We start from the raw sequence: 13483 nt of genomic DNA on the forward strand, positions 1-13483 counted from the left end.
GAGTGACTGAGATGAAAAAAAAAATTTGAGACCAGACCACCAGACCAACCGGAATAAATACAATAAAGTCGACCACTGGTACCCTTGTATATGCCAGCTGAGTTGACCTAGAGTTAGGATTATCGACCACTGGTTCCCTTGTATTTTCCAGTGTGTTGATATTAGTCCAGACCAGTATCTCAGTCCATTAGGATAGGTCCACCTTAGTCAACATCATCCACATTTTTCTCTACATCCATCTTGTTAATCTATCCATGTGATTGGTTGACTCCGGTTTATGATGTCCAGGAACTATCTGAGTAGAGCTCTGTGACTTCATATGAATTTTAGCATGCTTGAGTGCAAACTCGTGTACATCAATTGGAATTTCGCATCAGGGTACTTCATCCGGTAGTCAATAAGTATGCCAACCAAGTAGATTCTTTAGTGCCTTCCAAGGTCCTGCATAGATAGCTGGGGTATGTAGTAATGGTTTTGTGGGCACACCTCTTGGTAAACCCTCCCGAGATTAACTCGGTTTTATTTATTTTTTATTAGTTTTGCTCGAGGACTAGCAAATAATAAGTTTGGGGGTATTTGATAGACGCATTTATGTGTCTATTTTGTTCTCAATGTTCTGTATTGTTAGACTCGATTAAATACTTATTGTGTTATTTTATGTTTTTGTAGATGTTTTTGGAAAAATAAGCTCTTGCGGCGAAATTGGCTCGAAAAGTGGTGTTTTACACCCTAGGATAGAGTACTAAAGACACCCCAGAAATGCACCGGAGGAACCCAGAAAAATTACTAAAGGCACCCCAAGGGACGTGTTATTCGGACTCCAGCAACGGATAAGGGGGCGACCACTGGATAAGGGGTGACCTTCTTCACAAATTCAAAAAAATATTTTGGCGGGAAAATATTTGCTCTTCACTGGCAGATTTTCTCGATTGCATTTGGACGTGATTTTGTGCGATTCAATCGCTGAAACTTTGTAGAAAGATGTGATATATCATAATAAAGATGGTATGGGTGTTTGGTTCGACCATAATTGGCTTGAACTGGCTAGGCAATCCACGAGCTGGAAAAAGGGGAATACGTGCAGGGAAGAGTTGTTCACGGGATTCAGCGTGTTTGGATGGAGTTGGGATGCTGTAGAAACTTGTTTGGAGTGTGTTCCACATCAACAGAAGCGCGGAAGAGGAATTAAAGGAAAGAAAATCCCGTATTTCTTTGAAAAAGGAAAGAAAATATCCCGAGTAAAAGAAGATTATTTGGGATTAATGGAGGAGATTCAACGCGTGTTTTTGGTTTAAATAGGTTCCCTAGGAGTCCTAGATGGGGTGTCGAGAGTTGGAGGTCGAGAGGATAGCTCAGGAGCAAGAAATCACGAGTTGATCAAACTTGTTTCTGCTGCTGATGCTGCTGATGAAGAACACCAAGAACACGAAGAACAGACTAGCGTAGACAGTCGTTAATCAACAGTGTCTAAGACGCACACTGGAGGGTCGCAGTGCAGTCTCAACATCAGCAGCACCTGTCTCTTATCGTTCTTTTTGTGACGCCTTCTGTGGGTCGTACATTTACTGTTTTACTCATTTTTATCATTTTAATCAACTTTTGAGCAACAAACATGTATTTTGAGCAAGTGATTAATATAAGAAGCTAAATCCCAACACTGTGACGACGGATGGAGCCCTATTTCACGCATGTGGTAATTTTAATAATTCTTTTTATGACTTTTGCACTTGTTTTTAATTGATTTATGGTTCGAATTAATTAGTTATCATTTTATTTGATGGGTCATGCTTGCTTAAATGTTTGATGTTCCATGCTTACAATTTATAACTAATATTTTGAGAATCTATATTGGCAAAGAATAAGAGTCCATATTTTTAATATTTAAGCTATAATTGCATGAAATTATTATTTGAATCACATGAATGGAATTTGGTGAAATTCTTAGTCCCAGTACCTCTCACCATTGTTAATATTTCTTTTTTGTATATAATTTTATTAAACCTTTAAATTTAATCTTCACAAGTCCGAGAGTTCGAATCCTATTTATTACAACAACCCCATCAAAAATCTTAATCAGAAGAAAATAAGGATAACAACAATGGCGGAAGCGGGGGAAGGAGCAGTAAAGACGTAAGCAAAGAAGAAGAGGAAGAATAAACTCAAAACTGGGTTAAAACGAGATATTTATAATATAAATAAGGTAACCGGCAAAAGCAGGTTATCGACACGTTCGAGGAATTATGACTGTAGCAGCCGGTTAATGAGAGAACGTGACCACGTGGAAGCAAAAGGCTGGAGAATGTGGCGGTCAAGAAATTTCAAAGCAGTTCTTATTTCGTTCTCGTATGACTCGAACAGAATAAGAAAAGGCAAAATGTAGGTACACAAAATAGGCTCGCCATGTGGTCGCACAGGAAGGCACGAAATAGGTCTGAAGAATCTCACTCAAGGATCTTGCATCATTCCCCGAGAACCCAATCAGTAAATTGTCAAATCAAAAGTCCGAATCATCTCGTCATTGATTAACGACACGAAATAAGAAGACTTGTACACAAGGAAGCATCCCAAAACGAAATAACTCGCTTAAAGACCCTAAAACATGAAAGATCAATTGTAGTACCCAACAAGATACCGATCACGAAGATGAAGTAAGATTGGTTGGCCGAAAAGATAACCTGCGAAGTCAGTAAATTATTGGACAAGAAAAGAGACAGTTGTCCCGACAAATTCCCATGGTCGTCTGCGAAAGAAGGGGAGAAACTTTATGGAAAATGGCCTGGGAGTAAAAGGCTTACCCACGAGAATACGGTGACACTGGACGAAGTAAAATGAGTTGTTTTCCATTAGGCTTGGATGGTCTATAAATAGAGGCCCTTGGGCAACGTGAAAGGGGGGATTTTGAGTAGGAATAGTCTTGCTTAGAGTGTGAGATTAAGGTTTCCTTGTATCCAAAACTTATACTTTTATAACCTTGAGTGGTTCATCAATAAAGAATTTCTTATCCAAATTATTTATTATGTCTTAGATCCCGTTAGTATCGTATTTGGATGGGGTACTGGATTTCGGGTAGTTACAAACTCGCCCAAGCAAACTATTTCAAGCTATCCATAGGTGGTGAAATATATATTGATGCCAACATTCCTCCTTACATTTGGTGCCAAAACCGAAACATCCCGCAGAATTGGGCATAAGCCTAATGAAACCCGTCTGTAGAGTTCAATATGCATTGGGATTGAATGCCGTAAATTCTTATCCCTGCTCAGATGAAAAGGGTGTTATTAGCTGTGGAGAAGTGCAAGAGAGGGAAGAGGCAAACGAGAAGACATGGCACGTGATTTTGCAACCGTCTCTGAACGTGGACTAGTTGGAAGCCAGAGATTATAGGTAACAGACAACTGATATATCACGTGATACTTCCTCGACTTCTCAGTGAGATTCTCCTCTGCCGTCATGTGTTGTTTGTCTTGTGGAAAGTAGAGTTTTAACTTTCAAACATGGTATATTCTGTCCAAATCTAGTAGTAATTAACTTCTCAAATTTTGGATTTTCATTTTATACCCTGTTAAATACATTTGGTTAGGGCATACTTAAAAGTATTTTCTAATTAATCAAACGATATTTTTTCTTAAAAACAAAAAACGCATTTTTTTCTTAAAGGCAAAAATGCTTTTGTATTTTATTTTCTTAGTTAAAAGAAAATCAGGTAAGTATTTCATTTTTTTAACCAAGTTATAGGGACAAATATCATCAGTACAATTTATTTTGTTTTTAATTTTGGGAAAAAAATCAAAACTAGTGTGAGAAAAAAACAAAAATATAAACTCATACAGGGGTTTGCATGATCCCACGAAAAAACTGTTTCTCTCTGTTTCCCATTTCCAGTTCCCTGTATATATACATTCACACTCCCACAAAAACAGATCGTTAAGCAGAAGAAGAAGTGGAAGAAAGATGGAGTTTCTTATGGGAAAGATTTCTCTTATTAGCCTCCACCTAGTATTCCTAGCAGGTAATGTCTTTTTTGCTTGCTTGAAAATTCTTCTACTCTAGAAACTGATTTAATTAGTTTTTTCTATTCATTTAAACTCATTAAAATGTCAATAAACCAAGCATGATCTCACCATGTTCTTCGTGTTTACACTGCTGAATGTGTTTAATGAGCGCGCATATATTATTGATATCTGAGGGTCGACAGATCTGAATATATCAACACTCCTTCAATTACAACGGTTACACTCGTGCATATTAGAGATTTAACTTCGATTTTTTCTTCGTTGTCTGCGAATTAGAATCTCACGCATGGATATTTGCAGGAACCGGAGCATCAGCAACAGTATTCACACTCTTCAACAATTGCAACCACACAATCTGGCCTGCTACATTATGCGGCAACGGTATGAATACTCTTGGTGATGGCGGATTTGTTCTAACGCCCGGCGTGTCAGTTCCACTTTCAGCACCAGCAGGGTGGTCCGGACGATTCTGGGCTCGCACCGGATGTAACTTTGATGACAACGGTAACGGAGTATGTGCAACAGGTGATTGTGGGGCGGTACTGAGGTGCACAGGCGGTGGAGCAGTACCATCTAGTTTGGCTGAATTCACCTTGGGAACTGCTGGTACACCTAACGATAAGGACTTCTATGATGTTAGCCTAGTTGATGGATACAATGTGGGCGTGGGTATTTCTAGTTCGGGCGGGACTGGAGATTGCAGATATGCTGGTTGCATATCAGATGTAAATGCAAGGTGCCCAGCAGAACTTCAAGTGATGGTGGATGGTTCAGTGGTGGCTTGTAAGAGTGCTTGTGGTGCTTTCAATATAGAAGAGTACTGTTGTAATGGGGAACACGCCACACCTGATAAATGTGGACCTACTGGATACTCCATTATGTTCAAGAGTGCTTGCCCTTCTGCATATAGTTACGCTTATGACGATGCTTCAAGTACGTTTACTTGCAGTGCTGGGTCTGATTATCTCATCACTTTCTGCCCCACTGCCGCTCCTTGAATGGATTCTTCATTTCATATTCTTTTTTTTTTGCCTTCTTTGCATTTTTGGCGATAATTCATAGGATTTATCAATTTTGCCGTATTTCTTGTGGTGGCCATTCTGTAATTTCTGTCCTTTATTAGCAGTTAAAAATTTAAACAGATCAAAATTGAGCTACATCGATGAGCATCAAGTCTCCCTTAACCAATACATTGCTTAGGCTGGCATCATGTGAATATTTAACAGTTAGAAGAGCATTCGAAGGGGAAAAAAAATAAAAACAAGACAATGCCAAGATCAGAGAAATAACAAATCTGCATTTTTGCCTAAATGGCCTTGGGCCAAAGGCATTTACTCTTCATTAGCATCTTAAACATAGCTTCATTCTTTCATTTCTTTCTTTTTCTGTTACTTGGATTTTTTTTCAACTTTGACAACTTGGACTAACATCTTTGAAAGCCCAGCTTACTGACACACCACCCAATCCTTGTTTAAGGATTTTCTAGATAGGGTGGAAGAAGACACATTTCCTACAATTAATACTCTACCAAAAAATATAAAAAAAATTACAGGGACCTATACATTACAGATATTTCCTACAAAAGCTATTTTTCCTAGGAGTAGAAACCCCGGAATCGGCGAAGCCACCATGGTCTCATCTCGCCAAAGCCGGTGCATTGCTCCTCCCCTTCCTCCTCACTACTAAAAAGAGTTTGGTCTGAACAGTCAAGGCATGCTCCGCATGCTGCATTATATGATCTACATGCTGAGTGGCAAACTCGAAGCCTGTTGTCTCCATCCTTGTCACATTTTTGTATGGAGATCTGAAATTAAACAGAAGACATACACAACGATGTCATGCAAAGTACGACAGTATTTACCAGGAAAAAAAGAAGAAGAAAGTTTATTTATAACAATAGGATTCTACAATGAAACCAATATAAGATAAGGTGAAGATAAGGTGATGTTGAAAAAGAATAAAGAACTTACCCAGCAGGCTAACCGCTTTGCTGCCGCCGCACAGTAGCCGTTGTCAAATATACTAAATATGGTGCGACCACCAGGGATCAATCGGTTGTAATTGGGCATGACAACAGCTGCTTCTAACTGCTGCAATATACTCGACTCACTAGGGGCACAATGCTGGCCAACTGCATCCCTGGCAAGAACATCCCTGCAAATTGAAAGGCTGGGGAGGAGAGTGGAGCTGTTCTGACATGTGTATCCGGCATAGTCCGAGCAACGGAATTCACATACTCCGTTATCACAGACACCACCATGCAGACTACACTGCTCATCACAAACAGCTGCATAATAACATTTGCAAGTATCAAAATTAAAATTTAATCGAGTACTCTATTCAAAGGGCCCACAGGCCACATTCAATAAAATTTCGAGTTCGACATCACTATAGAGAGAAATGTCGAAGAAAAAACCTCCACGTAGACACAATCACTTTAAAAGAAAAAAACTTACCAGTTGAACAATCAACACCTGTATGTCCATTTTCACATTCACAAATCCCACTTGCTAAGCACTTACCATGCCTATTACAATTGTCCGGGCAAGAGCCTGCAGAAAAAGAATCACTTCAGTCAAGAGATGCAACCAAATTTATCATGTTTACCAGTTACCACCACATTTTTCATAATATTCATCATTATTAGAAATCTAAGCAAAAGAAGGCCCGCTCTTCAGACTCACGTTTACTACAGTCATGACCGTGAAACCCGAGAAAGCAATGACATTTTCCATCAATACAATCCCCATTAAAATTACACGAACTGGAACATTGACCAGATACAGGCACTGGCACGGTACTACAAAGTTCATGGTAAGCTGGACAGATCAGTTGTCCTGCAAAATCCAAATAAGCATAAAATGCCCCAAGCATTAGTAGGAGAACGGAGAGAGGGAAGATATCCAAAATGTAATTTAAAGGTTGGTAGAAAAAATTCTTACCATTGAAACCAGCAAACTGGATGGCCCCCCCAGCTTCAGGACACACTTTCCATGACCCATCTACGGCAACCTATACAGAAGATAAATAGATCCTGTTAAACGAAAGATAAGATGACAACAAATTATGCATGCTGCTGCAGCCTTTGTGGCAATTAAAAATATCACATTTCTGCCCAAAGAACAAAGACTGATTGCTCTTATGAGTATGACCACTTCAACCCAATGATCCAGAAGAGCAAAAAAGTACGTATGAATCACATTTTACCTCTAATGAGTTGTTTGCACAACGATGCTGATAGCAACCATTTCCCTGAGTCGTAGATCCGCGCACAAATCCAGTTCGTACTAAAGATGATGACATACACCTAGAGTCAAGAAAAACTATTAGATACTATAATTGTATAAAGGCATGAATGAAGTCCTGAAATTATTTGAAGCATATCTCACCTGGAACTACTCCCTCGCACTTCACCAAGCATTCTATCAGGTGCTCGGGCACTATTTGTATCTGTACATGAACCATCCGAATAAGCTACGAAATATGTGCAATAATCAGCCAACGAAGACTGGCCACCTGCATTGGACAATAAAAAAATATTAGCCAAGTTACGAAGTACGATTTGGACACATCCAGAACTAAAGGACTTACTGGAAGATACTGCGATTTGTACAGAAAGACCTAGGCATGTTCATTTATTTTTTTTACGTATGGATTAAGGGCACAGGGTCAAATTGCAGGCAAGTGCCAATGAAACAGCATATAGTTATAGTCGCATTCGTTTCTTACACCTGTCACCAGATTCCAGAGAATGTGACAGTTGACAGTTCAAAGAATAACATATCATTCAACAAAATTATAATCAAGCTGTATGATTACCACAAAGACGCACTAAGTGAGGGTCCTAAAATATGACATGACAGCCTGAATCCAAATATGTTGCATTCAGAAAAATGTTGCTGTCTGATGTAAGGCTTGAACATTGATCCCATGGTTTAATTGACAAAATCACGGGCCACACAAATACCAAATGACCAACAACAATTTGGGTGCGTCTACAAGGACCTCATAAATATGGAACTAGAGATGCATAACATTAGTAGCATTGCCAAAAGTGACTTAGACCAGTGGTGAAGCTAAGATTCCAGGTAGAGGGGGAAAAAGAAATTCTCACTGTGTGGAACAGACAAGGAATAAAACACAAGTGTAAGGGGGTTCATGTGAAACTGGCCTGGATAGACTTAGGGAGCCAGTTGGCAAGTGGGGGCAACTGACACCACTTGTCCCTACCTGGCTCCTCCCCTGAATTGAACATAAGGACACAAAGCACACCTTTATTGGCTTGGGGGAAGTATCGAGCCCATTGAGGAAGGTCTCCACTATAACTTACAATGGGGCAGTACCCCTCCGCTTCTCTGTTATACGTACAACCTGACAACTGTGTGGTGTTACAGTGATATGCTCCCTTCCAGTGATTGCAAGGGTAAGTAACAAATTCTGATCCTTGGTTTCGACCCCAATCCAAATGGTCTGCCATACTATAGTTAGCCTTGTACCATCCGCTATCTTCTAATAAAGCTAGCGTCATCCTAGAAACTACTGATCTGGTATCAACTGACCCTGTCATAATTTCGTTCATCAGAAGCCTTTTCTCCCAGTGAGATCCTGCATGGCAAAAAAGTAGCATGAATTTTGGTGTTTGAGAATTGCTAGCCGTTACCAGATTCAAATTCATGTAACTCAACTCGAAATAAGATGGTACTTATCCATGAGATCATGTTTACGGGCAAGAAGATACATTTATACTTCCACATCTAGTTTTGTTCTTCCTTCCAGTTTGCTTTAGGCAAAGTATCAAAAATTTGGCTAAAGATCCAACATACGAAAATTGTTCCCCTACTTACATAGGATGAGGTAAAAGAAACAAACATACCGGATGTGCCACGTCCTCCCCCATCTTCTAGCTCTAACCCAGTGAAATTCTCAGAAAATGCCTGTAGTTAAAAGCTCAATAAGGATTCTTTTGCAAATATGGAAGTCGGGACATATTAATGATGTTTAACAGAGATCCTTGTATATCTCCTCAAAGACAAATGTTGCCAACTTACCCCATAATGATATCGTGAGTGCATCACAACACGTGGAAGCACAACACGAGTTACCATCCTTCCGAGCCTCTCATCCATAACTTGTACAGTAACCTGCAAATTGAGAAGAAATAATTTGAGTTTTCTCATATACTCGTGGTCATGGCTCTCTGCATGCTAATCTATGCAACTCAAACCGATGATTTTATTCATCAGTCCTACAGATGGAGGAAATAATAAAAAGTATATACCTTGCTACGCCTCCTTTTCCTCTCATCCCGGAAGTGTGCAAAGGCGTGAGGATCAAAACCAAGCACATGCATGACCTACAAGAAGAAATGTTGATATAAGAAAACATATAACATTTTCGCACTAACAATTAACTGACAGCTACTGACCTCATGTATAAGAGTAGCCGAAAGTAAGGTCTCTGCTTCAGCTGTCAGATGGCGAGGGGCCACATTCACATGTCCTAAAGAAGCAACAGTATATTATTAGAGTAAATACAAGATAAAAATATTGCAAGGATGAATTTCAAACCAAGTTACCGGCAATTGCACGACCCCATTGATCACGCTCACATGCCACTGCCCAAGCCAGTGTGTTTCCTGTAGTAGGCCTTGTAGTTACCAAGAGTACCAAGTCCGCATCAGAAACACCCTCTGCCAAAAGAATAGTGGTTATTTGCCATAAACAAAATTAATTAGAAGGATAAGAATAGCATGTAAAATGCAACTGGATCGACTTTGATTATGAATACATAATGTTAGACTACAGGTACCTTCTACATATTCATGTGGTAGCTGTACACCACCGTCTTGACCGCAGGCAGAATATCCACTCAATCGCAAGTTCCCCTTCACTGGCTCAACAGCTAAGGCTCTTTTAAACCAGTCAGCTGTCTTTCCTAAAGCCTGCAAATATGCTTTTATTAGCAATGTGATGTGTCCCTGAATGCCAAATATCATTGTATAACATATGTGAGGTTGATATAGACGTCATAAGTTGTTTCAAGAGTATGCAATGGTCACTCAAACAATAATACCGCGTCTGCAGGATGATTCATGCATCAGTAACAAATAGAAAATAGGGCAACACTTTGTCTGGTATAACACAGATTTATCTAGTTTCCACTGTTCGTAATCCAGTGCAATATTACGGTATTTATTATATCTTATTTTAGTAAAACACAATTGTAATTAGATTATGTCAAATATACAGTCCTGCCACTGAATCAGAAAACTCATACTCTTGTTAATCTGAAACTAACTCTAGTTTTTCAAGTATAGTATCAATCTGCATAACATCCTCGGGATCCTGAACTATAGGGCCAGACGGAAAGTAAGGAGTCACTGAGGTAAGAAATGAATACCTTGCGAAGGCGACGCCTCTTATCCTCCCCAGATATGTCATCCAAGGTGCAGTTATACCAGCAGTCACCAAAAATAGGAGGGTCTGCACGTGGATTGCAAGCAGGTGTACCAGGAAGAGAGGTCACGGGAGGCTCCCCGAGCTGAAAGTGAGGGAAAAGGCGCAGCAAAGAAAATGAAGTAAGGACGCATTGGCAACCATATCCATGTATACCAGCAATGGCATGAGTTTTAAGTAAGGCAAAGATAAAAACAAACCGGCTTACCTTGACAGAGCTTCCAACACTTCGACAATCTCTGTCAGGCGAGTGACCTACTGCATCATAATTGAGATATATTCTTATAGGCTGTCTGATATCCTTCTGTAGCTCTGATGATGGGGAGAAACCAAGCAATGCCCTCCCCTTGTGGTTAAGTGGTTTTGATTTATCAGGTTTTTTATACAATTGTGGAGTAACTGAGTACTCCTGGCGACCAGGCCGTCGTCTCTGTTCGAGTAATTGATCATGGATGCAGGAGTGTGAGAGAACCTCTTTCTTTCCAACTTCAAGGCCTTGCAATGGGAATTGGTTGTTTTGGAACTCAGCACCTCCAGCTTCGAACCAGATGAATAATAATACAATCTGATGCACAAGAAAGAGCAATTGCTGCACATTACAATCTACGCAATAGAAACGTAAAAAACCGTGAAGTCTAGAAAAGATCTGGTTTGCTGCTACTGATCAAACAAAACTTAGTTCTCCAAGAACATCAGCTGAGTCTAATAGGCCTCAAATCTTTAACAAAACCATTAATGCATGGTTTGGGTAAAATCTGCAATACAACTCTCTAAGAATCAGATTTTAATCTACAAACAAAACCTTTTAGTAGTTAACAAAAATCTACAAATCCAGACTGACTCCACAGTTCATTAGCAGAAAAGATTTAATTTTTGACAACCCAAAGAGAGAAATTGCCCTAACCCTCCCAGAACAGCAAAAAAATTATTGGAAGTAAAACAAAAAAAGAGCTAAAACCACTGATAAACAACACCAAGTACCAAACTTGCCATTTTTAACAATCTCAAAACAAAAAAACGTCCTATAGAACAGGAAAATCTACGAAACATCTACAAAACAACAAAAATCATACTAAAAACAACAATAATGAACAGCAGGGAAAAATTACCTCAAAAATAACAGTAGCTGCAAACAAATTCAGGTTGTGTAATCTCAATTTGGAGGAAACAAGACATCTATTATAGTCTATTCCCTCCATGAAATAATAATGTCTGAGTTAACAATAAAAATCCCTTACAGACCACCACCACCACCTCTTCCATTAAAGCTTCATAGATTCACCGATCCAGTCCACAAACCAATCTTTATTCCGCATTCCAACACTAACCCAGAATTCAAAATACCTCCTTTCTTTGATTAAACTTGTTAATTTCACAATATCTTGAACAATGTATAAACCCCCAAATCCCAAATTTCCAGAGCACAAAAAAAAAAAAAACCTCAAAACTACACAAACTAAAATCTCAACTCCAGTTAAAAGGTTTTGTTTCACTGATTGAGATTGATGGGGCAATTTAATATATCAGTGATTACAATTAGCAGTGAAGTATAACAACTCAGAAGTCACAACTACCTACTTGGTCTTTGTTTTTCTTCAGATAAGAGGAAGAAGAACATAAATCACTGAAAAATCAGAAGAAGAGGAGGAAAATGGAAATAAAAAATAAAAAAGGACTTAAAATATGAAAACAGTGTAAATAATAAATATAGAGAGGAGAGAGAAACGTGGTGGAGAATTATATTTATTTATTTTATTTTATCACTAGCTTAAATTTCACTATTTTAATGAAAAAGGAAAGCCAAAAAGTAGTGAATTAATTTAATATATATAAGCCATAGTTTTAGAATTGTCCTTCAAATTTGGATTATATTACGGAAGCACCATTGGGTGCTAAATATTTTATTTTTGCGTATATAAATATTTCACTTGGTGGATTAGTTTAAGCAATGAGATGTTCAATTAATTAATAATTTGATTATCTTATCTGTTAAGCATTTACTGAGAAATTAACGAATGAATGTTGGTGTGAAGAATATAACACAGACACAGTAAATTATTGTCCTTCGTGTATACAAATTCCAAGTCACATGAAATGAGTTTTTGACAGAAATAATAATCATATAAATAACACTCAAATCTCATGTAAACCATAAAATCAATCAACAATAGATTTGATCTAGCCGCTTCTCTCCCGTGTGTGGTAAATGTTCATTATTATTTTTTGACTGTCCATCACAGTAATAATCGGAATCAACTGAATGAACGGCCTTATATAGTTAACGGAATTTGGTAAGAAATTGTAGAACAATCATTTTCAAGTAGATACTTATAGGAAAATGCAAAACTTGTAACAAAAGCAAGTGAAAAGTGGCACCGAAAAGAAGAGAGGAAATCTAATCTGATATAATTTGTTAGGTGAAGAAAGAAAGCTGAGATTTTCAATGGGAGCGGTTGGTAATAAATAAATGAATGCCGTCCTGCTCAGTTTGCTAATTATACTAGTTTTTAATTGCACCCTAGTAGATTTGGAGAAAATGAAAGCTGTAGGCATCAAAAGAGAGACTAAAGAGCTGCTGCATGGAACCAAATAAAAATAGCCCTCCTCACAAGAATTTTTGATTTTGTCTCTCGAGAAACGAGTTTTACCGGATAATTAAGAAAATGAGTTTAATACAATACCTTGACCAAAAACAAGATTAAGGAAGCATTCTATGGCTTGACTATGAAAAAGTTTTGGATTCTTAAATTTTGATTAGTCCATCGGGAAGGAGTAGTTTAGTTTGTCTTCTTTGGAATTTGTAGATTCTTTATCAGCTAGACTACTTGGTATATAGTCAATGGGCGGAATTGCCGTTTCTAAACAGCAGGGGATGATGAGCTAAGTAATTTTTATTACGTCGCGCGTCTGGATATCAGAAACACATCGGTTTCTCCAAAAACAAAAGATATTTATGATGATTCTAGAAGTTATTCTGAAATAAAATCGTATATCTAAACTAACTTAGAGTTCTTG

The 13483-nt window shown here is 38.4% G+C and overlaps 2 protein-coding genes across 3 annotated transcripts; one reads left to right on the top strand and one right to left on the bottom strand.

Annotated features, from left to right (window-relative positions):
* Positions 1 to 3793: 3793 nt before the first annotated feature.
* Positions 3794 to 5157, top strand: LOC113289295 (pathogenesis-related protein 5-like). Of its 2 annotated transcripts, none has more exons than XM_026538517.1 (2): positions 3794 to 4009; positions 4314 to 5157. In XM_026538517.1, the coding sequence occupies exons 1-2, from the start codon at positions 3952 to 3954 to the stop codon at positions 5009 to 5011; spliced, it is 756 nt and encodes a 251-aa protein (XP_026394302.1). In that variant the 5' UTR covers positions 3794 to 3951; the 3' UTR covers positions 5012 to 5157. The 2 variants fall into 2 exon arrangements, with proteins under 2 accessions (XP_026394302.1, XP_026394303.1); XM_026538518.1 differs by lacking the exon at positions 3794 to 4009 and adding an exon at positions 4195 to 4229.
* A 133-nt stretch (positions 5158 to 5290) lies between these two features.
* On the bottom strand, positions 5291 to 12132 carry LOC113289294. The gene is made up of 17 exons (XM_026538516.1): positions 11578 to 12132; positions 10677 to 11033; positions 10413 to 10553; positions 9822 to 9954; positions 9589 to 9702; positions 9439 to 9512; positions 9292 to 9366; positions 9062 to 9154; positions 8887 to 8947; positions 8286 to 8618; positions 7403 to 7529; positions 7221 to 7320; positions 6956 to 7025; positions 6698 to 6850; positions 6470 to 6565; positions 5984 to 6300; positions 5291 to 5817 (listed from the first exon to the last, which is right to left on the bottom strand). The coding sequence occupies exons 1-17, from the start codon at positions 11665 to 11667 to the stop codon at positions 5608 to 5610; spliced, it is 2544 nt and encodes an 847-aa protein (XP_026394301.1). The 5' UTR covers positions 11668 to 12132; the 3' UTR covers positions 5291 to 5607.
* Positions 12133 to 13483: the final 1351 nt, after the last annotated feature.

The sequence above is a fragment of the Papaver somniferum genome, chromosome 6, assembly GCF_003573695.1.
Source record: "Papaver somniferum cultivar HN1 chromosome 6, ASM357369v1, whole genome shotgun sequence".
NCBI classification, from domain to species: domain Eukaryota; kingdom Viridiplantae; phylum Streptophyta; class Magnoliopsida; order Ranunculales; family Papaveraceae; genus Papaver; species Papaver somniferum.